At 40.8% G+C, this 27,976-nt stretch overlaps 1 protein-coding gene across 3 annotated transcripts in view; it reads left to right on the forward strand.

Annotated features, from left to right (window-relative positions):
• Positions 1–25,103, forward strand: part of TMTC1 (transmembrane and tetratricopeptide repeat containing 1) — a 309,190-nt gene extending 284,087 nt beyond the window's left edge. For 2 of the 3 annotated variants that reach the window (XM_021092125.1, XM_021092124.1), the window contains exons 14-20: positions 456–558; positions 2,849–2,984; positions 3,466–3,610; positions 4,962–5,099; positions 6,716–6,838; positions 10,550–10,627; positions 18,385–19,823. In XM_021092125.1, coding sequence (XP_020947784.1) covers positions 456–558; positions 2,849–2,984; positions 3,466–3,610; positions 4,962–5,099; positions 6,716–6,838; positions 10,550–10,627; positions 18,385–18,525 — 864 coding nt within the window. In that variant the 3' untranslated portion in view covers positions 18,526–19,823. Of the gene's footprint in view, positions 1–455; positions 559–2,848; positions 2,985–3,465; positions 3,611–4,961; positions 5,100–6,715; positions 6,839–10,549; positions 10,628–18,384 lie in introns of all 3 variants that reach the window. The other variant, XM_021092123.1, reaches the window with a different exon arrangement.

The following is a 27,976-nucleotide window of genomic DNA, read 5'->3' on the forward strand; positions in this document are numbered from 1 at the left end:
AATAAACTCTTCAGTGTAGGTAAGAGTGCTAACTATGCAAATGCAGCTATTAGGCAAATAGCCCAGGCCTCCTGGCTCCCATTAAGACTGACACCTTGGAAGAAGGTCCTATATAAATGGATCTCCACTTTCATCCAGAGAGTTACTGGGGTGGAAGGTACCCTAGCCAAACAACTGCTTTGAGACTTTACCAACTGTAGCGCAAGTCATTCCAGAGTCCCTTGTTGGTAAACATAGCTGAGTTGTGCTAAAGGAACTAAGCACAGGTATGACTCAGCTGTGTGTGCAGTTGGCCTTGACTTTGAGTCAAAGCACATAGTATCTAATCTTGGTGCCTATAGCAAAGCAGATGCTCAGTAAATTACTTTCTGCTTTTTCCACTTCTAGTATTCACTTCATTGTTGATTTTAAAGGAAAAAAAGTTCTCATGTATTTTTCTTTGTTCTTTTTTAAAGGAGAGATTTAAGGAAGCTGAGGAAATATACCAGGCTGGAATAAAGAACTGCCCAGACAGCTCAGACTTACACAACAACTATGGAGTTTTCTTAGTTGACACGGGTAAGTGAGATGAAAGAGAATCTGCTCTGCTGAGATGAGATAATACTATCAAGCTACATGGCAAGCACCCAAATCATGCCTCAAAAGTAGAACTCACTGAGCTTGGCTGGAAGCCCACACCATTAACAGTTACCTTGTACCTTGGGGCTGTCATTTCTCTAAATCTTCAAGCTCAGTTCAGTAAAATCTACCCCATCCTTCTAATCACCTCTCTAAGGAAAACTCCCCAGGTGGCAGGAAGTGGCCTTGATAATTTAATAAGTAGCAGTCTTCTTTGAATAACAAGTTTATAAATCTAGGATGATCAACCATTCGCTGTAACGAGGCAGAACCTGCCCCTGAGTCTATTTACCAACAGATGGTAAATTCTTTTCTATAACTGATTAAAAAGTCTCCAGAACTGTTTCCTTGTTCCTTATATGATCCATACTACAGAAGCTGTACTATTATAATTGATAGAGTACTCGCATAGGACAGATGCTGTACAAAATACACTTACTTCATCTTATTCAATGTAAAACTTGACTGGGCAGGGATTCTGTTTTCTTGATGATGCGTGCCCTGCGTACTGTTGGCATGTTATGAGTACTTACACACAGTGAAAAGATATTTGGATTTAATATAAGAACATCACTTTGTTCGTGTTGACCATTAAACTGCCTACCCTGCAATAAGATTCAGTTTTAATCCTTTTGTCAATATGAAATTTTCAAAAGAGTTTTTATTTTCTAGGGTATTTGAAGCTCTTCTGTTTCATAGAACCTAAATGTACATTCGGATCCACCTAGGAAACGTCCCTTATTTTCACCTGTAAAATTGTTTTGTAGTGCCACCTGCTGGTTCATTAGTAACATAATAATAAATTAGGTATAAAGACATAAGAACCAGAAGAGACCTATTGGCCTGATCTAGCCCTCTTCCTTCTAATTCAACAATACAATATCCTACCTCAGCCCCCAAGCCCCCTAAATCTCACTGACCACACTGTATATTTTCCCTCCACTCCCACTGTGTTCGTGTGTTTATTCTGATGGAATTCTCGCTATCATCAATGACCTATATACGTAGACCTAGACGTATAGAGAGTCCCTTTTGGCACCTCCTGGTCAAACTTTCATTCAGAGAAGGCAGACTTGAGGCAATGTCTGCGCAGGTAATAAACATGCCATTTGATGTAGAACTTCAGGCTGTCCTGTCAATTCATTCACTAGGAAGCTTCTTTGGGGAACCTTGATTCCCGAGCTGGCCTTGACCTTCCCTTGCCCTGGGATTTTTGTCAAGTTCCTTAATGTCTTTGTACTTTAGTGCCTGTATCTGTAAAATGATCATAGTTTTTAAATATCTCTTAGACCCCAAGAGGCACTAAGTAGTATCAAAAGGTAGTTAACATTATCAAAAGTACCTGCAAATATCATATGAGATCATTTAAGTAAAGTGTTTTAAAATATAAGATGCACTAGACAAATACAGGGTGGTATTATTGCTATTTTTAAAGTCCTATTCAATAAATACCTTCTCAATAAAAAAGTATGACTTAAAAAGAGATTGTCATGATAGAGCAGATGCCTGCTTATGTAAAGCAGTGCCTCAGTCACTATGTTGGAGTTTAGCAATGGTGACAGACCCTTAGACGTTGCTTCAGGACAGTTTCCATTCTCTTATAGCCTATTCCATTTCTTGTATAATGAGAAGCAACTGTATCTTGTATAAATAGCAATCACTGATCATCTCATACATCATGTTAGCTAGGGCAATGGCCAGAAAACACTTGGACTAAAATAATACATTTTTATAAAAAGAAATAGGTTTTAGTTTTTATTGATTTTTTTTTATTATTAATTTATTTGGAAGTGAAAATGGAGGAGTTCCCATCATGGTTAACGAATCTGACTAGGAACCATGAGGTTGCGGGTTTGATTCCTGGCCTTGTTCAGTGAGTTAAGGACCCGGCATTGCTGTGAGCTATGGTGTAGGTCACAGACGCGCCTCCGGTCTGGCGTTGCTGTGGCTCTGGTGTGGGCCAGTGGCTATAGCTCCAATTCGAACCCTAGCCTGGGAACCTCCATATGCCATGGGTGCGGCCCTAGAAAAGGCAAAAAGACCAAAAAGAAAGAAAAATAAAATAGATAGTGAAATGGTCCAAAGTTAGGCAGCGGCAGAGAGAAGAAGCCAAACTGAATAACTGGTAGTAAGGCTGTAAGAAGAATGATCATCATAAGAGAAATGAAAGAGTTTGTGTATTTTGTAATTAAGGCAGGTTCTGCTCTTACCAACCCACTCCTGGTTACAGGCTCTCCAGAGAAGGCAGTGACCCATTACCAACAGGCCATCAAACTTAGCCCAAGCCATCACGTGGCCATGGTGAACCTGGGGAGACTGTACAGATCACTGGGGGACAACAGTGTGGCTGAAGAATGGTACAAACGGTAAAGTTCCTTTTTTTTTTTTTTTTTCCTTCACTTTGTAAGTCATCCAAAGACCTCTGTAATTGCCCATCAAATTCTCAGGTAATTGGAACAGACACTGTCAGGATACTAGGAAATTTGCCAAGGCAGGCAATAACAATTCTCCTCTCTAAAGAGAACAGTACTGTAAATGGTACTTTGGGAATAAATGGTATCCCAGTTAATGTTTTTGCCTGCAGGTTAGAGCATGGTGCTAAACCAAGGTTGGAATTTAATTCCCACTTCTGTTAGTCCATTGTTTTCTGAAGCGATAGCTGTAATCCTCCTTGAAATCAGAGAGTGCCACCATGATTATTTTTTTTAACATTCTTTTTGATATAGAAACAAAGATCCTATGGAAATAGAGTCTCAAATCATGGACAGTGGTTCCCAAATTCCATTTTCAACCTTTGGAAACGTACCTGTTACAAAAAAGTGTCAATTTTTTTTTCTCCAAATTCAGTGCCCTGCAGGTGGCACGCAAAGCTGAGATATTATCACCATTGGGAGCTCTGTATTACAACACCGGCAGATACGAAGAGGCTTTGCACATTTACCGGGAAGCCGTGGCACTTCAGCCTTCCCAAAGGGAACTCCGCCTGGCACTGGTGAGGAGACAGGGGAAAGAAAAGTAAAGAAAGTAAAAGGAGCAGGGAATAGACGCTCGCATGCAGTCTACAGTCAGTCAGCTTTGGAATGGGAACTGGAATGCTATTCTGTATCCATGCAGTGAATATTCATACAACCAATATTAGAGTCATTTGCCAAAGACATGGATGCTAAAAACACTTTTAAGTTTTGTTTTGAAATAATTCCAAACTTAGAAAAATTTGCAAGAATTTTAAGTAGCTCCCATGTACGCTTCCATCCAGATTGATCAGTTTTAAGCCCTTTGATGCATATGTTTATCATCCTCTCAGGTATGTATATATGTGTATATATATGCATATGTATATGCATATTTAGGTATCTGTGTGTACATAAACATATTATTAATAGGTCCTTTTTTTTTCCTGGGCCATGTGAGAGCTATAGATCTCATACTCTTTATTTCTGAATACGTCAGTGAATAACTCCTTTTTTTTTTTTTTTTTTTGCCTTTTCTAGGGCCACTCCCGTGGCATATGGTGGTTCCCAGGCTAGGGGTTGAATTGGAGCTGTAGCCACCGGCCTACACCAGAGCCACAGCAACGCGGGATCGGAGCTGTCTGCAACCTACACCACAGCTCATGGCAATGCCAAATCCTTAACCTACTGAGCAAGGCCAGGGACCGAACCCGCAACCTCATGGTTCCTAGTCGGATTCGTTAACCACTGTGCCATGAAGAGAACTCTGTGAATAATTCCCAAGAGCAAGGATGTTCTCTGACATAACTACAGTAAAGTGATCCTATTCAAGAAAATTAATATCAACCATATTTTTATTTCAGTTTTTAGATCATCACTCTTCTTTTTCAGTAAAACATACTTGTTACCTTGTTAGAAACATAGTGTTCTATTGAAGCCATGGGACAAAATTTCTCTTTTGACATGTTTAGTTAACTTTTAAAAAGGCACAATCCTACTATATACCACAGGGAACCATAGCCAATCTCTTATGATAGAATATGATGGAAGATAATATGAGAAAAAGAATATATATATATATATTTATATATGTGACTGGGTCACTTTGCTGTACAGCAGAAATTGGCTGTATATCCACTATACTCTAATAAAAAAAAAAAAGGCACAGGTTATCTCATTGGATAGCTTTGATGTTCCCTCCATGCGTGTACAAACACATGCCTGAATAAAGAAACAAATAACAAAAAACTAAAGCCTATAAGCTGTGTTAAAGGACCCCATTCTGTGAGACACAAATAGATGCTGAGTACTTTTGTGGGAAGTGTTTCTTGAATACTTTATTTGATAAAGTCATAACCAAGTGCCTTCTAAGCCAAGGTTGTGGTTTTGCAGGCTCAGGTTTTGGCCGTGATGGGTCAGACAAAAGAAGCTGAAAAGATTACCAATCATATCGTGTCTGAGGAGACTGGATGTCTCGAATGCTATCGCCTGTTGTCGGCCATCCACAGCAAGCAGGAGCAGCATGATAAGGTAGAGAGGATGCTGCTGGGAGTTGTTTGGGGTGCCCCTGCATGACCCTCCCATCTGCACACTCATGGGACTGAGCAGTCTTGGACATCAACAGTGGACATAGCCTGTCTTCTGGGCACTTTTCACTGATACCTACTTGATTCCTAAGATGTCCCTTTGAAAGAACAGTACATTGTTTTCTTGGTTCATCCCTGGTTTAAAGATTTTATGTGGTATTAACTCAGTTTATTTTCAGCTAACTCTGTAAAGACTAACATTTGTATGCATTAACATCTTCCTTGTTCCTCCAAATATATTTTATAGAATCCTCATAACAACCTTGTTAGACAGGTCAATGATCCTGTGTTGCAACTGTACTGTTTATCTCCATTTAAAAAGTCATGTAACCAGCACATTTGTGAACTGATTCAACAAAATATATATCCAGTGCCTGCTCTATGCTAGACACCGTGGTGGGCAATGGGAATAAAGCAGCATGGAAACAAAAAAAAATCATTGCCCTTGTCTTTGTGGAGTTTACTGTTGAAGAGGAGATGGAGATTGAACAAGTAATCACAAAACCAGTGTGGATTTATAGCTGTGCCTGGTGATGTCATGAAAAGTGGTGTGGTCCCTAAGGAGTATACAATCGGGGAACCCCAGTGGTCGAGGTGGCCAGGCTCCCTGCAGAGTGATGTGCAAGTGAGGGCTGAGTAATGAAGAGGAGTTATTACACCAAAGGGGGCAAGGAATAGTGTTCCAGGCAAGAAAAAGTATGTGTGAGAGCCCTGTGTCAACATAGAGGGATTGATGAGGATGAGGGAGCAGGGCACCTGTTTGATGCACCCATAGAGGTTGCTGGGGACTTCACCCCAAGGCTTGGGACCAGGGCAAGGATTTTGTTCCTTATCCTGGAAGGAGCTTTAGGGTTTTATGAGCAACATCGTCAGATTCATGCTTCAAAGGAATCTCTGGCTGCAGAGGATGAAGCAGTGGGTGCTGGGGGCAGAGTGGGTACCAGGGCCCTGAGAGGAGGCTATTGGAATTGTCCAGATGGACATGTGGTCAGGGCAAAATATTCAACCCCAGATCTTGCTTTCTTTCAATGTGATCCTGTAAAGTGATCGTGATGGGACTTTTCACTGTCACTAATATAAATAGAAAATCTGAAATAGAAGGAAATTATTTGTCAGGACTATTTGTCAGGACTACATTATTTCTTCAGGGGAAGGGGTCACCTGCAGCATATGGAAGTTCTCTGCCCAGGAGTCTGGTTGGAGCTGCAGCTGCAGGCCTACTCCACGTGTCATCTGGCCAAGGCAATGACAGATCCAAGCCGCATCTGCGACCTATATCACAGCTTTGCAGCAACACTGGATCTTTCACCCACTGAGCCAGGCCAGGGATCGAACCCACATCCTTGTAGATACTAGTCGTGTTCATAACCAGCTGAGCCACAATGGGAACTCCAGGACTACATGATTTCTTGAGGAGAATATCAGAGACAATAAAGAACATGTTTTGATCGTCACTCACCACACTAGTTAATACATAAGAACAAAAAGTATAAATATTATTGTTTAGGTTGGTTTTTCTTTATCTAATCTACATTTATTCTTAATTTCCAACCTGTACAGGCACTTGATGCTATAGACAAGGCTCTCAAGCTGAAACCAAAGGACCCAAAAGTTATATCTGAACTTTTTTTCACTAAAGGAAACCAACTAAGAGAGCAGAATCTTCTCGACAAAGCTTTCGAGGTACAAATACTAAAATAATATATATTGTTATTAAATCTATGGATTAAAATCGATACTCCCTTAATCTTTAATGAAATATATATATTAAAATCTGAGATCAATGGCATGTTCGTGGAGCGAACTTTCTTATTAATTGACGTAAGGTTATAAGATTTTTATTTATTTATTTATTTTATTTTTTGGCTTTTTAGGGCCGCACCCACAGCATATGAAGGTTCCCAGGCTAGGGGTCGAATTGGAGCTACAGCTGCTGGCCTACACCACAGCCATAGCATCGCCAGATCTGAGCTGCGTCTGCGACCTACACCACAGCTCACGGCAACGCCAGATCCTTAACCCACTAAGTGAGGCCAGGGATCGAACCTGCAACCTCATGGTTCCTAGTCGGAGTTGTTTCCGCTGTGCCGCTACGGGAACTCCAGATGGTTTTTTCTATAATTGAGCCTCTAGTTTTCAACCATTAGGAGTTCCATAATACCTCTGCATTATCTCTGAATTATAACCTTTAAGGATGTTTGAAGCATTCTGTATTTTGACCTCACACCAGCTTCCTTCTCTCTCTCAAACCTCTTCCCTCTTTTGCTCATTTTTCTCTGCCTCCAATCACCCACTATTTCAGCTGGACCAGACAAGCTTTGATGTTCCACATATTCTGTAACACAGTCCCCATCCCACCTCCCTTAAACCCTCCCCCCAGCAGGTTCCCACTCATCTGCCTACACAGGCCTGTGTCCCCAGGCAGCCTCTGGTCCATCCCTTCTCCCAGTGACCTTTTGTCCTCTGAACGCCTAAAACACTGTCTCTACCAGTCATTTGAAAGTGTCACATATTACACTGTATTGTTAGGTGTCTGCCTCCCGTCCCTCCCTCTCCTCCACTCTGTGCATGTGAGAGCAAGTGGTTTTGATCCGCAGTTAGATTGGACTTTTCCTTGTGCCCAGGGACTCCTTCCTTCTTTATTGCGTCTTAGAAGTGTTCAGTGTGTGCAGCTTCAGAGTACAGTGACAACATGATTTGACATAAAAAAGAGACATGTGCCAACAGAAACAGAAACGTACAGACATACCATACATTTTCCTGGGTAAAGCCACACGTTGGAATTCATGAAGTCATAAAATTGCACTAAACATATCATGGGTGAAAAGTAACATTTCAAATGACGAAATGGTTTTTGAGAGTAGTAAACAGCTTTTAAGATAGTGGAAACCATAGGTAAAGGTATGTGGAGAAAACTAATTTGAATGTGAATGCTCAGAACAGAAATGGTGACACATCTGAAGCGGAAATTGTGCATTCTTCTCTGCCTTGCAAACACTTTCATTATGGTCTTTAGTTATTTATAATAACATGCCAATTTAATCATTATTAATATTTAATTGAATATTGATATGATGTCTACATTTATATGTATCTTATATATATTGTGTTTAAAAAGTATTTTCTAGTTGCCTGACCAATGGATCAAATAATCATAGGGTAGCTAGATTTGTAAAGAGTAGGAGTAGAGCCAGTGGCCAAAAATAGCAGCTCAGTCGGTTAGCTTTTTATATACAATTCACATGTGTTAAGTAGTTTAATCTTCACGACAATCATATAAGGAAGGCATGGTCATTGTCTCTATTTTGCAGTAGAATAAACTGAGACTCCGAGGTTACGAAGCTCAGTCAGGGTCTCTTAGAGGGTCTGAGATGGATCACATTTGTGACCCACTAATATGTGACTCTTCTACACTCCTTTCTCTGCTGATAAAAATTAATCCACAAAACATACTTTATCTTAATTTGGCTTTTTTTTTTTTTTTTTTTTTGTCTTTTTGTCTTTTAAGGCCGCACCTGCAGCATATGGAGGTTCCCAGGCTAGGGGTCTAATCAGAGCTACAGCTGCCAGCTTACGCCACAGCCACAGAAACGCCAGATCTGAGCTGCGTCTGTGACCTACACCACAGCTCACGGCAACGCCAGATCTTTAACCCACTGAGCAAGGCCAGGGATGGAACCTGCAACCTTATGGTTCCTAGTCGGATTCCTTTCCGCTTCTCCATGACGGGAACTCCTGGCATCTTTTTAAGCTGTTCACTTTAGTGGCTTTTTAAGAATACAGTTTCCTTTTCTTTTTTCTTTCTTTGCTCTTTAGGCCCACACCGGTGGCATATGGTGGTTCCCAGGCTAGGGTCCAATTGGAGCCACAGCTGCCAGCCTATGCCACAGCCCCAGCAACGCCAGATCCGAGCCACATCTGGGACCTATACCACAGCTGACTGCAACGCTGGATCCTGAACTCACTGAGCGAGGCCAGGGTCCGAACCCACAACCTCATGGTTCCTAGTCGGATTCATTTACGCTATGCCATGATGGGAATTCCCAAGAATACAATTTCTTAACATTTGGTTCTTTCTCCTCAAACTGAAGTCGAGGAGCGATGGGCAGATTCTCGTTATCTATGGATCTAGGTATCTATGGTGGATTCCTGCAAAGGAAAATAGCAAGAATTAAAATATACACACTGATACTTAGCTTTGTAATTGAAGGCAGTACTCTTAGCCTTTATTTATATTTAAAGTGACCTCTCTTTTTTTTCTTACTCCTTTTTTATTAAAGTATAATGTACATCAGTAGAATTTACCTTCTCTGGAGTACAGTTCTGTGGGTTTGACAAAGGCACTTGGACATGTAACCAATACAGTTACAGTGTGGAACAGCTCCATCACCCCCAAAATTTCCTTCCCTGCCCCTTTTAGTCGGCCTCTCTCTGGACCCCCCAGCAGCCACTCCTCTGTTTTCAGTCCCTGCAGTTTTTTGCCTTTTCCAGAATGGAAGGCAGCCACTCTTAAAATCAAGACTCAGTGGGGAGCATACCTTTTGATGCAAAACAACATGCAAAATATTAAAAATATACCTCATGGATATGACATTTAATGGGATATTTGTTATTCACAAAAAAAAAAATGTTTTTGAGAAATATGTAACTCTCTTCAAACATTTGAAGACCTTTCACAAGGCAGAAGAAAAAGAACGGCTTTCTAATGATTAAAACCATCCCCCAGTAGAATAGATGTCCTTAAAGAGATACTGAACACCAGTCCCTGGAAGAATTTAGGCCTAGGCTAAAAGATCAGGTCAGTGATATTGTGAGAGGGTTAAGCTATTTTACTCTAAGATTCTAGGATTATTAAAAAAAAAAAAAAAAAAAAAAAAAAAAAAAGTGTTCTGGAGTTCTCTTGCGGCTCAGCAGGTTAAGGATCTGGCACTGTTCCTGCAGTGGCCTTGGTTACTGCTGTGGTACAGGTTCGGTCCCTGGCCCAGGAACTTCCATATGCCATGGGCACAGCCAAAAAATAAGCAAATAAAATGTTTTTCTTACAAACGCCATTTGTAGTGAAAAAGGCCAAAGAGTACCATTTTCTTGCAGGTCAAGGCCAGTGGGAGATGATGAACTATAATAGAAATCACCTGGATTCCCAGCAGGCGTCCTTAGCCTCTTTAAGTCCAGAGGTTAGCTCTGCAAGAAAATTACACACTTCAGTTTCCTCCACTTTAGAATCATCAGTTTTGAAAAATAATAGAAATGAAGGGAACACCTGTGAACTAGAAGTGGCTGTCCATTTTATTAACCATTTAAATTTCCACATTTGAAGAAAATGGATTCTACAAGCCTGTAGCATTAAAGACAGGTTCTTGTTTCCCAGCCTGAAGCTATTTCTTATGTATTTAGAGCTATAAAGCAGCCGTGGAATTAAATCCAGATCAAGCACAGGCCTGGATGAACATGGGCGGAATCCAGCACATCAAGGTAAGAAAATAATTCACTTCCATGCGAACTGGGTTTTCCCTTTGTGTTTTCTCTTTCTTCTGTCTTAAAAGATTGAGAAAGCTATTGTGAATTTCCTCTTTGAATTATTTGAATACAAAAGAGATAGGTGTTTAAAAGTGAAGTTACCACAGTCTATGTTCACTTTGTATTATCTAGATTTTGAATATCATGAAGCCATTTTAAAGATAAATCTGTATAAATTAGATTTTATGAGTTTATCATGAAAGAACCATGTGTACTTAAGCATCATCATAGAGCTGATGAAACCTGCTATGTGAACTAAAGTTTTATTGGAGCTAAGCTAATCACTATAGCTTATTTTCCTACAGCTTGACTCACTGTCAAGATAAAGTTTTACTATTTCTTTTTTTGTCTTTTTGTCTTTTTGTCTTTTTGCTTTCTTTGGGCCGCTCCTGCGGCATATGGAGGTTCCCAGGCTAGGGGTCTAATCGGAGCTGTAGCCGCCAGACTACGCCAGAGCCACAGCAACGCGGGATCCGAGCCGCGTCTGCAACCTACACCACAGCTCACGGCAACGCCAGATCATTAACCCACTGAGCAAGGGCAGGGACCGAACCCGCAACCTCATGGTTCCTAGTCGGATTCGTTAACCACTGCGCCAAGACGGGAACTCCAAGTTTTACTATTTCTTAAATATACTTAATGTATCTTTTATTCCCTAACCTACTGGAAAACAAGGTTGTTTGTTTGTTTTCAAAGAAAAAAGCTACCTTTGAGTAAATAATTGAAAATTACCCTTGAGGGGACTATTTTCTATAATGGCATCAAAGATTCACTGGCATTCATTCATCCATCCACTCATTTGACAAGCGTTTATAGAGCATCCTATATACCAGGTACTCTTCTGGGTATCAAGAATGCAAGAATGAACACATGAGACGAAAATTCCTGTCCTTATGAAGCTAACAGTCTAGTAGGGGAAAACAATAAATAAATAAACACATGCATATATACATACACATAAAATATATCAGATGAGAATAAGTGCTATGGAGAATAAAATAGTGAAAGAAGATAGGGAGTACCAGGCTCGGCACTGACATTTTATTCTTTTTTTTTTTTTTTTTTTTTTTGTCTTTTTGCTATTTCTTTGGGCCACTCCCGCGGCATATGGAGGTTCCCAGGTTAGGGGTCTAATCGGAGCTGTAGCCACTGGCCTATGCCAGAGCCACAGCAACGCGGGATCCGAGCCGCTTCTGCAACCTACACCACAGCTCACGGCAACGCCAGATCGTTAACCCACTGAGCAGGGGCAGGGATCGAACCCGCAACCTCATGGTTCCTAGTCGGATTCGTTAACCACTGCGCCACGACCGGAACTCCTTTTTTTTTTTTTTTTTTTTTTTTTTTTATTCTATTTTTTATTTTATTTTTTTTGCTTCTTAGGTCTTCGCTTGAGACATATGGAAGTTACCAGGCTAGGGGTCGAAATGGAGCTACAGCTGCTGGCCTACACCACAGCCACTGCAACACAAGATCTGAGCTGCCTCTGCAACCTGTACCACAGCTCACAGGAACGCTGGATCCTTAACCCAGTGAGCAAGGCCAGGGATCGAACCCATATCCTCATGGATACTTGTCGGGTCCATTACCACGGAGCCACTATGGGAACTCCAAAGGGACTGAAATTTTAATTTGAGGTGGTTAGGAAAGTCCTCAGTTAAAAAGTGATTAGTGAGCAGAGATCTGAAGCCATGTGGCAAAATAGGGAAAGTGCATGTGCCAAGGTCCTGAAGGGAGAAGGTGCCTCTGAATTTGCAGAGTAGGGAGGAGGCAAGTGAGAGGAAGTGATAGAAGCTGAGTCAGAGAGATCCCAGGGCCAGATGATGCAGGGTCTTGAAGGGGATGGTAGGGTCTTCAGCTTTAGTGCCAAACAACTTGAGGTCCTTGGAGGACTTTGAGTGGAGAAATGCCATGTTCTGACATTTTTTAAAGGATTGCTCTTATTTAGCAAACTTATTTTCAGGCTTTTATCAGTCTTTACTCTGAAGAGAGTGATTAGAATTTAAACAAAGGCTAAATCGGGTTTACGATTAAGTGGAAACTGGTCACTCAGAAACAACAAAACAAAAAGGTGACCCGTGACTGTACAGATGGGAAGGGATAATAGGCTAGTTCCTCTGCAGCTATTAGCCTGGATCTAATAGAGGAACATAGATGGCAAATCCAAGCATGTCATTTATCAGAGCTGAATAACCAGAGCTCTGATCTTAATGTCATTCTAGGGTCTCAACATTATCTAGTTGTGAGACATAAAATGAACTTACTTTTAAAAACAGGAATATGGAGTTCCCATCATGGCTCAGTGGTTAACGAACCTGACTAGCATCAATGATGATGTGGGTTCGATCCCTGGCCTTGCTCTGTGGGTTAAGGATCCGGCATTGCTGTAAGCTGTGGTGTAGGTCACTGATGCACCTCAGATCCTGAGTTACTGTGGCTGTGGTGTAGACTGGTGGCTACAGCTCCGATTCAACCACTAGCCTGGGAACCTCCATATACCATGGGTGCAGCCCTAAAAAGACAAAAATGAAATACAATAATAAAAACAGAAATATGGACTTCCCTTCATGGCTCAGTGGTTAACGAACCTGACTGGGGACCATGAGGATGTGGATTTGATCCCTGGCCGAGCTCGCTCAGTGGATTAAGGATCTGGAGTTGCCATGAGCTGTGGTGTGGGTTGCAGATACGGCTCAGATCTGGCATTGATGTGGCTCTGGCATAGGCTGGCAGTGGTAGCTCCTATTGGACCCCTAAGCCTGGGAACTTCCACATGCCATGGGTGTAGTCCCAAAAAGGCAGCAAAAAAAAAAAAAAGAACAGGCATATAATAATGTTATTTTTTATTTTTCGACCATACCTGTGGCATGTGGAAGTTCTGGGGTCAGGGATCAAGCCCTAGCCACATCAGTGACAACGCCAGATCCTTAACCCACTAAGCCACCAGAGAACTCTAAGAACATAATAATCTGAAATATCTAAACAATTTATTAAGTAATTGCACTTTCAAATAATATGCTCAATATGTTTTATTTTTGGCCATGCCCGTGGCATGCAGAAGTTCTCAGATTTGGGATCAACCCTGTGCCATAGCAGTGATAACACCAGACCCTTAGCCCACTGAGCTACCAGGGACCTCCTCAATGTTTTTAGTCCACACCTACATTTAAAGCAGTGGGTTCAATTGTTAATTAAAAAAGAACAGGAAATGCCCTCAAGAGTATTCGTAAAGTCTGGAAATAAAGAAAAAATAATACATTCATTGAACTCTTTCAGATTAGCAAGTGAACTCATTGCTTTAAGAGGGGCTTCCCCTGAAAAGGTATCTGGAGGTTAAAGAATCTGTTGAGTGTATTATTTCAAAATGTCACACACACACTGATTAAAAGTTAGTTTACCTCCTTTTCATCTTTGTGGACATCATCTCTTAGGTTGAACAATATAAAATTTCCGTGTTTATAATTTTCAAATGTTTAATGTCATGAAAGCCTAAAATGAAGTAATATGAGGTAGTAGAATGTGGGTGGATTGGAATGGACTAGATTAGAAGAGAGAAGTTTGATGATAACCACATGCTAGAGTGGTAAGGCATCAATTCTAGGTTTCTGACTCTGGGAATTAAGGGTTTGGCGGGGCCCCCACAGACATGGGTAAAGAATCACAGAGGAGCAGCATAGGGATGAACATCTACGGGGGAAAGAAGGGGAGCAATTGCGTGTTGACCAATGATGGTGTTCTTGCACCAGAATGTGGGAACTTTTTTTAAATATGTAAGCCCAGGCTTGGTGGTATGGTGGACCACCTGAAAAATAACTGGTGTTTTTCTTTGAAGTATTGGCTTTCCTTTTTAAAATAAGACCTCCTGTTTAAGAGCTATATGTCAGACCACATAAGGGGATGCTCAAGTTCTAATTTTACATAAGGGCTCCAAGGCCCAGAGGCTAGTCAAGATTTTGATTCTTCTATTATCAAATGGAAGTCTTGGACCCTACGAAAACCAATTTTCATAATTAGAAAGAACACCAAACCCCATAAAAATTCTTAAAAAGCAAAATGTTTAATATCAGTAAATTCATATGACGCAATCCAATACAAATATATAGACCAGGCACGTGGCTTGGATGTGGTCCTTTTGATGTCGCTATTAGGATGCAGGTTATCATTATGAGGTCTTCAAGAACAACCATTAATTTTCTGTGTCTTTGCCAGGAAGCGTGTGAATCAAGCAATGTAATCCCTTTCCTGGGGCTCACTTCTTGTCTGAGCCTGGGTGTAGCTTAGGAAAGACTGAGGGCTCGGGTGAGTTTGAGAGTTGGAATAAGGCTTTGCAAAGAGATGATGCAAAGAGAGGGGAGTTGTCTCTTGTTTATGCTACTTGGTAGTGAAAGATGATATTATTTCGTGAGGTTTTATGTAAAATGAAATGGATGGACAAAACAGCTACAATACATTCTTGATAATCCAAGAGTTGCATCAACTGGACCACATCACAAAGTTACTGTTTTCAATTCTGCCTGCCTTATGACACTGCATTTTCTACAATGGGACTGGCCAATAGAGCTTTCTGTGATGATGCAAATGTTCTATGCTTATACCATCCAAGGCAATATTGAGCACTTGAAATATGGTTGGTGCAAGTGAGCAACTGAATTCTTTTTTCAAAATTTATTTATTTTCTTTTTATAGCTGTACCCACAGCATATGGAAATTCCCAGGCTAGGGGTTGAATCAGAGCTACAGCTGAAGCCTACACCACAGCCGCACCACCACCAGATTCGAGCTACATCTGGGACCTACACTGAAGCTTGCAGCAAGGCCAGATCCTTAACTCACTGAGCGAGTCCAGGGATCAAACCCACATCCTCACAGGGACTATGTTGGGCCCTTACTCACTGAGCTGCAGTGGGGAACTCCTTGAATTCTTAATCATAATTGATTTAAATTTAAATAGCCACATAGGACTATTGGTTATTGTAGAAGCTAGGACATTTTTAGAAATTCAATAATTCAAGCTCCCTTCCTAGCATCTAAAATTGGGGACATTCAATTATGGTATATAACTTTAAAAAAATAAATTTCCATTTTCATCAAGAAAAGAACAATTAGAGTTCACATTGGAGCTCAGCAGGTGAAGAATTTGACATAGTGTCTGTGAGTCTGTGAGTTTGATCCCTGGCCTGCTCGGTGGGTTAAGGATCCAAGGTTGCTGCAAGCTGCGGCATAGATTGCAGATGCTGCTTGGATCCAGCATTGCTGTGGCGGTGGCGTAGGCCTTCAGCTGCAGTTCCGATTCGACTCCTAGCCCAGGAATTTTCATATGCCAAGGGTACAGCTGTAAAAGAAAAGAAAAAGAAAAAAGCAGTTGGAGGGAAAGACTAGATCTTGTGTGAAAGGATAGAATCAGCTGGTGATCAGAGAAGGAGATACGTGGCATCAGGCTGAGGCCTACATTCAGAGAAACCTCTAGGGAAAACAACTTCAAAATCACCCTCAGTAGGAACACATTCTGAGAACTGAGAGCCAGGGATGGATGTGCAGTTGTCTGCACATATGTGCTGAGCTTAATAAACATCAGGAGACACTCTGAAGAAATATGTGAATTGAAAAAAACAGTAATGTAGCTAAATCCAGGTTCTCATTTGTTCAGAATTCTCTTCAGTGTCAATCATCAAAAATATATTCATGTGCACACCTGCCAGAGCCTGGATTCCCATTGTACCATTTTCTATTCTGTCATTTTGCTCCCCTTTTCATCATTATGACAAATTAATTCCATAAGAAATAGACAGTGTATATTCATTGACACATAAATAGTCATGTAATAACAACAACAACAGCATTACACTGAGTGTTTGCTATGTGTCAGGTGTTTTTCTAAGGTCTTGGCACATGTTAGTTCACTTGGGAAATAGTTAAGCATTTAACACATATGGGTTGCTAGTGCTACATGGCTCCATGGTTCTTTCACTGCAAGAGATACTTTTTTTTTTTTTTTTTTTTTTTTTTTTGCTTTTTAGGGCTGAACTCGTGGCACATGGAAGTTTCCAGACTAGGTGGGGGTCAAATCAGAGCTACAGCTGCTGGCCTACACCACAGACACAGCAACACAGGATCTGAATTGCATCTGCGACCTACGCCACAGCTCACGGCAACGCCAGATCCCTACCCACTGAACGAGGCCAGGGATCAGACCCACATCCTCATGGATACTAATCGGATTCATTTCCGCAATGCCACAGCAGGAACTCCCCAAGAGATGCTATTTTAAATTGCAATAGAAGTTTAGAGAGTAATTGGTTTTCATCCACATGGAGCTGAAACTGCGAATAAAGTAGAGCAAATTCACATTCTTTTTGAATGGAGAGAGCTCTACCGATCTTAGCTATGAGACCTGGCAGTACACAGATCTGAAAGAGGGTCGACCATACAGAAGGAATACTTTTGGTGGCAGAAAAGAGTTTGGAAAAAAGTTAGTAATTCTGACTAGTTTGCCAGGGACCTTCTAGGACCTGGCGCACATAGTTGCCAGTTAAGGAGGCATTGAACAAATCAGATGGGAGCCCACAGAGGGTGGAGACAGGTGTCTTTAGCAAGTCCAGAGTAACATACCTCCCTGCCTGCATTTAGAGTACCCAGCAGACAATGTCACAGGTCTTGAGTATGGGTTAAACTTGATTCCATATTATTTATAATCAGTTCTTTTTTGTTTATAAAAACTCAACATTTGCATTCAAGCCTGTATTAGACAAAAGTTGCTTTTACGTTTTAAGCTGAAAATTAAAATACTTCCTACAAGAAGTTCTCACTGTGGTGCAGGGGTTTAAGAGAACCCGACTGCAGCGGCTCAGGTGCTACGGAGGCGCAGGTTTGATCCTTGACGCAGGAATTTCCATATGCCACAGGTGTGGCCATAAAAGAAAACAAAAAAAAGATTAAAAATTGGGAGTTCCCCTCGTGGTTCATTGGGTTAAGAACCCGACTAGTATCCATGAGGATGTGAGTTTGATCCCTGGCCTCACTAAGTGGGTTAAGGATCCAGCATCACCACAAGCTGCAGTGTAATTCACAGACTCAGCTCGAATCTGGCATTGCTGTGGCTGTGACATAGGCCAGTGGTTGCAGCTCCAGTTCGACCCCAAGCCCATGAACTTCCATATGCTGTGGGTGTAGCCCTAAAAAGCAAAAAAAATTACTTTCTACCACAAAGTAGGTACAGTTAATTCCTGAACTATTTACTTTTTAAATCATTACTCTTGGAATTTCAAAAACATTTCTTTCTCTCTGTCTCTCCCTCACACACACACAGACACACACATCTCCCCCCAACCCAGTCCTCTCACTCCCCCTCCCTCTCAATATGAATTTCCAGTGCCATGGCTCCACTTGACTACAAAGGAGTAAGTGCTAGCCTGTGAGAACACTATGAAATGGTACCTTTGTACTGTATCTTAGTAGAATTGAAATTCTGCTTTGCTGCCATCTAACCTTATGGTGTAACTCTTATCCTTTTCATTCTCCATCTGGCCTGGTATTTAAATGGATTCTCCAGGAGCACCAACAGATAAGGATAAAATTACACATGCAGACAGGGTCTCCTTAGGCAGACATTTATGTTAAAATGAGCCAGGAGGCGTGTTTCTTAGGCTCCCCATTTTCCAGGAGAGTGTTCTGATGGAACAGAATATAATTATTCTCTTTCTTTTTCTCGACAGGGAAACTACGTGTCTGCAAGAGCTTATTACGAGAGAGCCCTTCAGCTGGTTCCAGACAGCAAACTGCTGCAGGAAAATCTCGCCAAGTTGGACCGACTAGAAAAAAGATTGCAAGAAGTTCAGGAAAAGGATCAAATGTAGCAGCCTTTGACCCAGTCTCAAGGGACAGTGCTGGTGCCTTTGGAAGAGGAAGAAGGGATGGCAGCCTTGCTTTCACACCAGTTGGGTCACAACCAATGCAGCTTTCCTCTTGCTCCAAGTTCAGGGTGGCCCACTGTGGGACACCTGCTGGTCCCCCTATGCCCAGGACTTGCATTTCCATGAAAGAAGATGAAGCCAGCAAGCAAGGGCCAGGAGGCCCGAGAGGGAAGGAAAACAGCAACTACACATTTTACAGATTTCTGTTTGGTTTAATTCCAGATTCCAAATTCATATATTTGTCTGCTTTTCCAACCTAGAAATCCATGTCTTAGTGCAGACATTTGTGTCCCAGAAATAGAGGCTTGAAATGCTATGAAGTCAAAAGAGGAGATATTTCAAGGAAGATAAATCCTCTGGGATAAAGCAAGTGGGAAACTCTATCAAGAGGTAGCTCCTTTAATTCTCCAGAACCAGAAATAAGTATCTAATAGTTTTCGTAGAACCTTCTGGAATATATGGGGGAAAAGGGCTATTGTTAAGTGAGCTTTATCTGATATCCTTCTGAGAATATTGCTAGAGACCTATTGAGAAGTAAATTAAATTCCTCTCTGATATAAGCTGTTTTCCCATTGCCTAATGTATCAAAAAGGAAGCTTCTGGAATTGTGTATGGGTAGTCTTATTCCTAGGGGGGAAGTCAAGGATCATAGTACCCCTGAGTCTTTATGGAGATGGTTTAAATTATTTTAACTTTATTACAAGTATTAAGAGAGTAGTGGTTCTGCTCTAAGATTTCATAAGTGCTTTTAAAAAATCATAAGTGTTTCTGCCTCCAAATATATTGTTATTTTGGTGGAGAAAAAAATAGTATATTCTACATGAGAAATATTAAAGGTATTAATCGAGAGAAATGTTCTACTTTATTATCTTAACATTCAGATGTTCTGAGATTATTATTTTTTAAAAATATATTTAACCATTGAGGAATCTTTACAGTATATTACAGAGATCTTCATAGAGTCTAAATAGATGGAAAGGAGCCCAATTGATTCCTAGTCTTAATGAGAATTCTGTGCTTAAAATATGAGTGCTAGAACCGGAGTTCTTAATTCTGTGTTTGTAATTTTGGAGATTTCATGGAGAATGCTCAAAAAAATCTAAGAAAAAAAGACCTATAATTATAATTTAAATATATATATATTTATATTTAAAAGATAGAAATGGCAAAGTTGACCTTACAATTTGACATTTGTCTTTCAGTGTTATTTATTTCATAACTTATAAAATATTTAATATATACATACATTTTTTTCTCTGTACATAGTGGTTTTCATAGCAGCTTCCACAACTGATCATACAAAAATTATAAAACAAAATTACAAAGTAGTTAAGTTTTAACAGCCCCTCCAGAAAGTCTGTATTGATTATTAACTTGTTAAAGCCAAACAAATTCAGGATCAGCTGCCAGTGTCCGTTTGGTAATATATTTTGTAATTGGAGAGTTCCCGTCATGGCGCGGTGAAAACAAATCTAACTAGGAACCATGAGGTGGTGGGTTCGATCCCTGGCCTCGATCAGTGGGTTAAGGATCTGGCATTGCCATGAGCTCTGGTGTAGGTCGCAATTGCAGCTTGGATCTGGCGTTGCTGTGGCTGTGGCATAGGCTGGCAGCGGTAGCTCCGATTAGACCCCTAGCCTGGGAACCTCCATATGCCGAGGGTGCAGCCCTAAAAAGCAAAAAAAAAAAAAAAAAAGATTTTGTAGTTGGAGAAATTGGATCACATGATTCTAGTTTGGTTTTCATCATAATACTTTTAAAACACCACCCTGGGCAGTGCTGTTGCAGTGCTAAGCCAAGTGTCATACACATATCATAGCCTAAAGGCCCTCATTTGTGACATGCTCAGGCCAGAGCAAGAAGCCTTCTGCTTCTTTTCAACCCCAATATCAGAAAGCACTGCCTCTCTATGTTATTATTTTTTGTGAAGGTAAATCTAGGTGAAAGGAAGAAAAATTTCTTTGGAAAGAGATAGTGCCAGGAATATTTTAAATGCAAAGGATTACAGAATTTGAGTTAACATACATCTGTTTGTGTCTATCAGTAATCCAACAATGCATATATTACCACTATGATCTTCTGTTTCTAATAGTTTTATAAGGTTTGTATTTAGTCTTTTAAAGTCATAAATTTATCCAAAATTTCATTTAAAATATTTTCATTATTTTAAAATAATTTCCTCTCCCAAATTATACTTCTATAGTCCTAAGGTCAAGAAATGTACTACCATATTTATTGTAAAATAACTACTTCGCCCCCAACTTGAGAAACATGAGTCCCTAGCTAAAAGCAGCATCTAGGATTTGAATTACAATGTTTTGAATAATCTGAAACAAAATCTCATGCTTAGAAAGTTAATGAAACAAACAAAAAAGTTAATTGGGGAGTTCCTTGGTGGCCTAGCAGTTAAGGATCTGGCATCATTACTGCTGGGACTCTGGTTTGATCCCTGGCCCAGAAACTTCCACATGCTTTGGTTGTGCCCCCCCCCCCCAAAAAAAAATATATTGAGCCCAAAATTCTGAAAAAACAATTATGCTTCACCTAAAAGTGATGCTAAAAATATGAGAGTACATTTGTTGGAGTATCGAAATGGCTATGATAGCCTAAAAAGTTTCTGAGAGGAAAGGGTCACATGGCCTTTATGAGATATTTTCTGCCTTCTTTTGGGTGCTTATCTCTCCATCTCTCTCTCTCTCCTCCCCCTCTCTCCCGTGCTCTCTCTCTGTCACTCTGTCTCATTGCACACACTGGCATCTCTTTGAACCTTAAAAGTAAGCATTGTTTGTTGGATCAGATATTTCTGTCCTGAGTTAATATGTTCCCTAAGATGTAGCCAATAAAATAGATTTCCTAGTTGAGTGGTGCCTATAAGGAAATAAATCACATATTATTTTTCAAAAGATTAAGTGTTTTTTAATAGCTATTTTTATTTGCTCCTGCAACATGAAATAATATGTGGAATTCATCCTTATTAAAATAAAAATGGAGTGCCCTGGTGAGTCCTGGACATCCATCTAGGTGCCCTTAACAAAAGTTTGCTTGCTTGGCGTGTGAGTTGATAATCTTTTTCTTTCCTTTTTTTTTTTTTCTTTTTAGGGCCTCACCTGTGGCATATGGAAGTTACTAGGCTAGTGGTTGCCTGGGAGCTGCAGCTGCTGGCTCATGGCCACAGCCACAGCAACACCAGATGCGAGCCTTGTCTGTGACCTACATCACAGCTTGCGGCGACACCAGATCCGTAACCCATTGAGTGAGGCCAGGGATTGAACCTGCATCCTCATGGATACTGGTCAGGCTCTTAACTCACTGAGCTACAAAGGAAACTCCTGATAGTCCCTTTCTGAGCTGAAATTGCAGAGCCAGCTTCATGCATGTGTCATCTCTGCAGACCCTCAGGGTCCTGCAGGCAGAAGCATCTTGTGTTTGGTTGAATGCTGTGCTTGACGTGCTAAGTAATTTTTGAACAAAGGGGCCTGCAGTTCCATTTCACACTGGGTCCTGGTAGGAGGGAAGGTGGCCGAGGCCAAGACAGGAGTGGCTTCGGTCTGGCTGAATGAACACTTGATTCAATGAGCAGAGTTTAATTTGTGACTGTTGCCCTGAGCAGCACTGGCTCTTTTGTCTCAGCTTCTCTTCACAGTACAGAGTCTCTTCCTACTGCCAGTCTATCTAACCTGCCCTGCTGCCCTACCTGGAGCCAGTTCTCCTTTCCTTCAAATTCTCCTATCAGTCCTTTCACATGTCCTTCAATAGCAGAGCCATGGGAATGGCTTTACAAGCTATTTCAACCCTCAGAATTATTCAGGATTTTTGAAATGTTTCAGATGTTTCCCTTCTGTTAATGGTATTCATAAAACCTGGTTCAGTGATGGAACATAATGAGCTAAACCAAAGATCCAGATACCTTGGAGGAAAAGAAATTTTCTTTTAGGAAAACCTAAGCTATGTTTTTTTCTTCTGTTTTTTCTTTTCTTCTTTTTTTTTTTTCTTACCTTTTTAAGGCCACATCTGCAGTACATGGAAGTTCCTGGACTAGGGTTGAATCGGAGCTGCAGCTGCCAGCCTACACCACAGCCACAAGAACACAGGATCCAAGCCATGTCTGCGACCTATGATGAAGCCTGTGGCAATGCCAGATCCTTGACCCACTGAGTGAGACCAAGGATGGACTCCGCATCCCCACAGACACTATGTTGGGTTCTTAACTCACTGAGCCACAGTGGGAACTCCCCAAGCTATGTTCTTTTTGATCTGTTTATTTTGAAGCCTATCACAAAGCAAAGAGGACTGCCTAGCACTTGGATTCCAAACTCCCACAGCATTTCACACCCCCCATCACCTGAGTCTGACATGCTCACCAAGTGGCACCTTGTGTGATACAGGGTTTTGCAGCGATTTGCACCTGCTTTTCAAGACTAAATGAGCAAATCCAAGCCATTCTGTGGAAACTGATCTAAAAATGAAAAGCCAAATGTGGCCTTTGTATTGCCTGTGTTAAACATTCTAGGCCCCTCAGATTGAAAAGCTGCATTCAGCTGATAGTTGAGATCTTTTTCCTCACACAGGGGTACTGTCAGCTGTAGCTGGACGGGAGGCTGACCTGCATGCTTTTGGACATCCCTGGACCCCAGCTGCCCAGGTTGTAGTTTTAATATGCAGCTAGGCTGTAGAATCGTTGCAGGCTAGTAACTTAGAGTTTATGACTTTTCCAAAGACATTTATAATCTTTTACAATTTTCACTTTTAAAATTTAGACTAAAATGAGCCCCAGAATTCTAAAGAATGACTTAACAGCACAATGGGTTGGTTGAGGCTATTATTCCAAGGTTGACAAACAGGAGGGTTGGGTGTGGCAGTTTTGCATTTGTGGTAAATGACCTATAATTTGACCTTAATATTTACAGAATTCTTGGTTGTCAGATGGAGAGGAGTTGCTTTGCTGTTTGAATGTACCAGACAGACAAGGTGCCCAGTATACAAAACTCATAGATGGGGCCAGGTCATAGGGTTTGTCAGTTTATTATCTCTTACTTGTACTCATAAGAATCAGCTTAAAAAAAGCTTTTGCTCTGATTTGTGATGGGTTTATACCTTAGATCAATAAATCTATAGGATATTAGTAACAGCACTCTAAGCAAATATAGTTAGAGGTGTTTTATTTATTTTAAATTTTTTCCTGGTTTCCAAATCACATTTACTTTGATTAAATTGTATGTTGGTATCTCCCAATAATAGCAAAATTAAACTATCTAAATGGCATCTTTTGACACTTTAAATGAGTAAATACCTGTCAAATTTTGTATTTAGGCTGTAATTGAGTAAGATAAAAACTTACAATGCCAAAAAATGATTGGGGAAATATTTTAACATTTTATGATTACTCTTGAAGTTTTTGGTGTGAAAAAATGTGTTAAACAGGGCTTCCAAAAATAGCATTTCCTTCCTTATTTTTTTTTTAAGTAGAGCCATATAACTTAAAAAAATAAATTTAATCAAAGCTATGGCTTATTATCAGTAAAATAAAAAGTCACAACAGAATCGATACCTATCAGTTGGCTTACATAAAAATGTTTCATTGTGGTTACCAAGGATCCTTCCCATTAAAACCTTTAGGGCATGTAACTTGTAAAATTAGCACCCATCACAATATGTGGTCAGAATTAGTTTATAAGTTTAGATCAACATTTTCCCCAAACTGAAAAGACATGTCTGTTCAGAAATCCTGGAGTATTTATTTTCCCATTCTCAGTGATTCACATGCTGTGTCACCTTTGGAAGTTTCCCATGTGCATTGTGTCTTATTGGTCCATGGAAGGGGAGACCCAGTCCAAGAAGCAGGAGATCTGGATTCTAGTCCTGCTCTGCCACTGAGGAGCCAACTCACCCAGGACAAGACACCAAATGTCTCAGTCGTGTTTGTAGTCCTTTAAAGGACTGTTTCATTCTATGGACCTATCAAGCTCTGGGTCCCTTGAATCCAAAGGGAAAGCCCTCTGCCTCTGAAGCAAAGATAACTGCTAAGTGTTGTCCTTTGTTTTAGAAATTAAGATAACCACTGCAACAAAACACATACACAAACCACCCTAAAAGGGACTGTACTGCCCAGGGGCTTTAACATGGTAGAGGTAACCACTCTTATTTTGCAGTCTGTACACATAAAAATTAGTGCTTTTCTTATGTTTCTGGGGGAAAAAAGATTTTTAAAAAGTTTCTCTTAAAGAATTAAAATATCTGTAGAAGCCATAGCTTGCTTTTATAATGTGGAAATCATTTGACTTGCTATGACCCACCCATCCCTCCTTTTGTCCGAGGGAAATACTTGCATCCTGTTCTTTGTTCAGAATGATTCTCTTCCCTGCTTTGATCAGTTGTATATAAATGTACATTTTGGTTACTTTTGCTGTGGCAGTTAGAAATTTATCTCCCATAACGTATTTCTCCCATTTAAGTCTGATTATGTACACTTTGCCTAGGTCTTACCAAAATAAAATTTCTGGAAATGTCTATTTTATATAAAATATGATGAAAATAATGATGTCTTATTTCAATCTCTCAAGTGCTCCGTGATTAGTACCCACTGAAGGCCGTGTCACCAGTAGGCAGCCACTTTAAAAATAAAGACCGTCTTTCTTCCTTTCCATTCATTACTTCATTCATTCATCCATGCATTGCATTGTTCTGTGTGCTTCTTGCTCTTTTTTTCTTACTGCACGATGATTATTCAGAATTTACCTGTTCCTCATCTTCCTGAGTAGAGGCTTTCACTCCCTTCTTTACTGAGTAAACACAAGGTAGAAAGCAAGCACTCCCTCAGTATCCTGCACTCCATCTACACACTTACCTGCATCCAATTCTCCCCTCTCTCTCCTGTTGCTACAATAGAAAAAGAGAGCCTTGTGCCCTGAGTATCACATCTTGTAAACGTCATCTCATTCCTTAACCTCTTTTCATTTTTTATTTCTTCCTTTTGCTGGCTTTGGTCAATTTTCTTCTATGTTAAAACAGATAAGGTAACCTCCATCAAGTTCATTTGGGAAAAAAAAAAAAAAATGGGAGTTCCCATTTTCCATGGCTCAGCAGAAACAAATCTGAGTAGCATCCATGAGGATGCAGGTTCAATCCCTGGCCTCGCTCAGTAGGTTAAGGATCTGGCGTTGCTGCAAGCTGTGGTGTAGGTTGCAGATGCGGCTCAGATCTGGCATTGATGTGGCTGTGGTGTAGGCTGGCAGCTGTAGCTCTGATTCAACCCCTAGCCTGGGATCCTCCATATGCTGTGAGTGTGACCCTAAAAAGAAAAAAAAAAATCTTCCCCTTTTCCTTTTTGTCTCCAGCTGATAGCCCACTATGTCCTTCCCAGCCAAATGTTTTGAAGAAATTGTCTTCACCCATTCCTTCGACTTCCATCCTTCACATTCTCTCTGCATCCTAGTGATCTCTGTCTCTACAACAAATATTCAAATGAAACGGCTGTTTCTAAAGTCACCAATAATCATGTTACTTCTGATTTCTAGGCCTTGTGGGACTTTAGAGAAGGTTCTAGAGTTTAGACTACTGGTTTACCAGGGCTGGGAAAAACATTTGTTTAAATATAATGTTATTTACCCATGATTTGCTCATTGCTCATGGGTCAGTTTCCTAATATTCTTGATTTTACAACTATCTTTAGAGTTGGGGCTTCCATCAAGAGTCAGAAGGCCTGCAGTGGCACATGCTGCCCTAATGAAGATATGTTCAAATTCAAGGCAGATTTTTCAATCCAATTTAGGTTAGTCCAGCCCATGCTGCTTGACATCCTTTCCTGTTCTAAAGTGTTGTTGTTGTTTTAACGTAAGAGAATCCTTCCATTTGGACCCTTCAACATCACACAAACTGAACAGATACTTCATACTAGCAAATTTAAACCTAAAACTAATGGCCTGACTTTCAGTATATATGCAATTTGTATTGAAGGGCTCCTTCCCCGTTTAATGGAAAGGCATTTTTTTTGGTCAGGCCTTTCCTCTGTATAGAAGGACAGGGACCAATCCTTTGTGTAAAAGGACAGAGTCTCACTTGAGGATGTGAATTTTAACTCTGGAAACAAAGAGATGTGCTGGAACAGGAAATGAGACAATGCCCAGCCCCATGGAGACTTCCAGGTGTGAAGCACACCGCTGAAGATCCTGCAAAGCTGTGCGTGTACCATGTGCACAAGACTTCAAGGGGTGAAGCTTCGTGAGAAGGTTAGCCATGAACACCAACATTGTGGGGCCAGCTGTATTAGCACAGCACATGATCATTTTTTTCTTTCCTTCTCCTGTCTTCTTTTGTAAAGGCTTTCTAATGACTTTAATCTGACCTAAGAAGGAGAGGAGTTGGGGTCCATTGGAGGGTCTGAGTTTTATTGGAGAGTAGTGTGCCCCTGGGGCCAAGGATGATTATGGTCATTTTTGTGAGATCACTACAGTGAAAGCCAAAGGGAGAAGAGAGTGGTGAGGGCCACAGGTCAGACATCTACTGCCTGGAGACTTCCTTTACACTACCCAGATGTACCACTTTATTTTCAGAGAAGGGCTGCTTATTAAGCCCCCTACCAGTGTCCCCCAGACACCCGAGCTTGAAACCCAGGAGTCATCTACTCAAACTGTCACCCAAGATGTGATTACTTAAAATAAATGCTTAAAGTGCTGCTACTCTTAAGAACAATTCATTCCAAGAGAATTAATGTGATGATGGTAACCTTCCACGTCTGTGTTTTCGGATATGGTAGCCATGAGCCACAGGTGGCTGTTGAGCACTTGAAATGTAGCAAGTGTGACTGAGGAACTAAATTTTTATTTTAGCTTTTTTTTGTTTTGTTTTGCTTTTTTCTTTTTAGGGCTGTACCAGCATATGGAGGTTCCCAGACCAGGGGTTGAATCGGAGCCGTAGCCTCTGGCCTACACCATACCCACAGCTGTGCCAGATCCAAGCCACATCCACTACCTATGCCACAGTTCTTGGCAATGCCAGATTCTTAACTCACTGAGCAAGACCAGGGATCAAACCCTCATCCTCATGGATACTAGCAGGGTTTTTAACCCGCTAAGCCACAATGGGAACTCCTATTTTATTTTATTTTATTTTAGGGCCACAACTGTGGCATATGGAGTTTCCCAGGCTAGGGGTCCAGTCAGAGCTACAGTTGCTGGCCTATGCCACAGCCAGAGCAGCGTGGAATCTGAGCAGCGTTTGTAACCTACACCACAGCTCAGGGAAGCACAGGATCCTTAACACAGTGAGCAAGGCCAGGGATTGAACCTGCATCCTCTTGGATGCTGGTCAGATTCATTTCTGCTGAGCCATGACAGAACTCCAGGAATTCCTATTTTAGTTAATAATAATTTAAATAACCACATATGGTTAATATCCA

This window comes from Sus scrofa, chromosome 5, assembly GCF_000003025.6.
Source record: "Sus scrofa isolate TJ Tabasco breed Duroc chromosome 5, Sscrofa11.1, whole genome shotgun sequence".
Taxonomy (NCBI): domain Eukaryota; kingdom Metazoa; phylum Chordata; class Mammalia; order Artiodactyla; family Suidae; genus Sus; species Sus scrofa.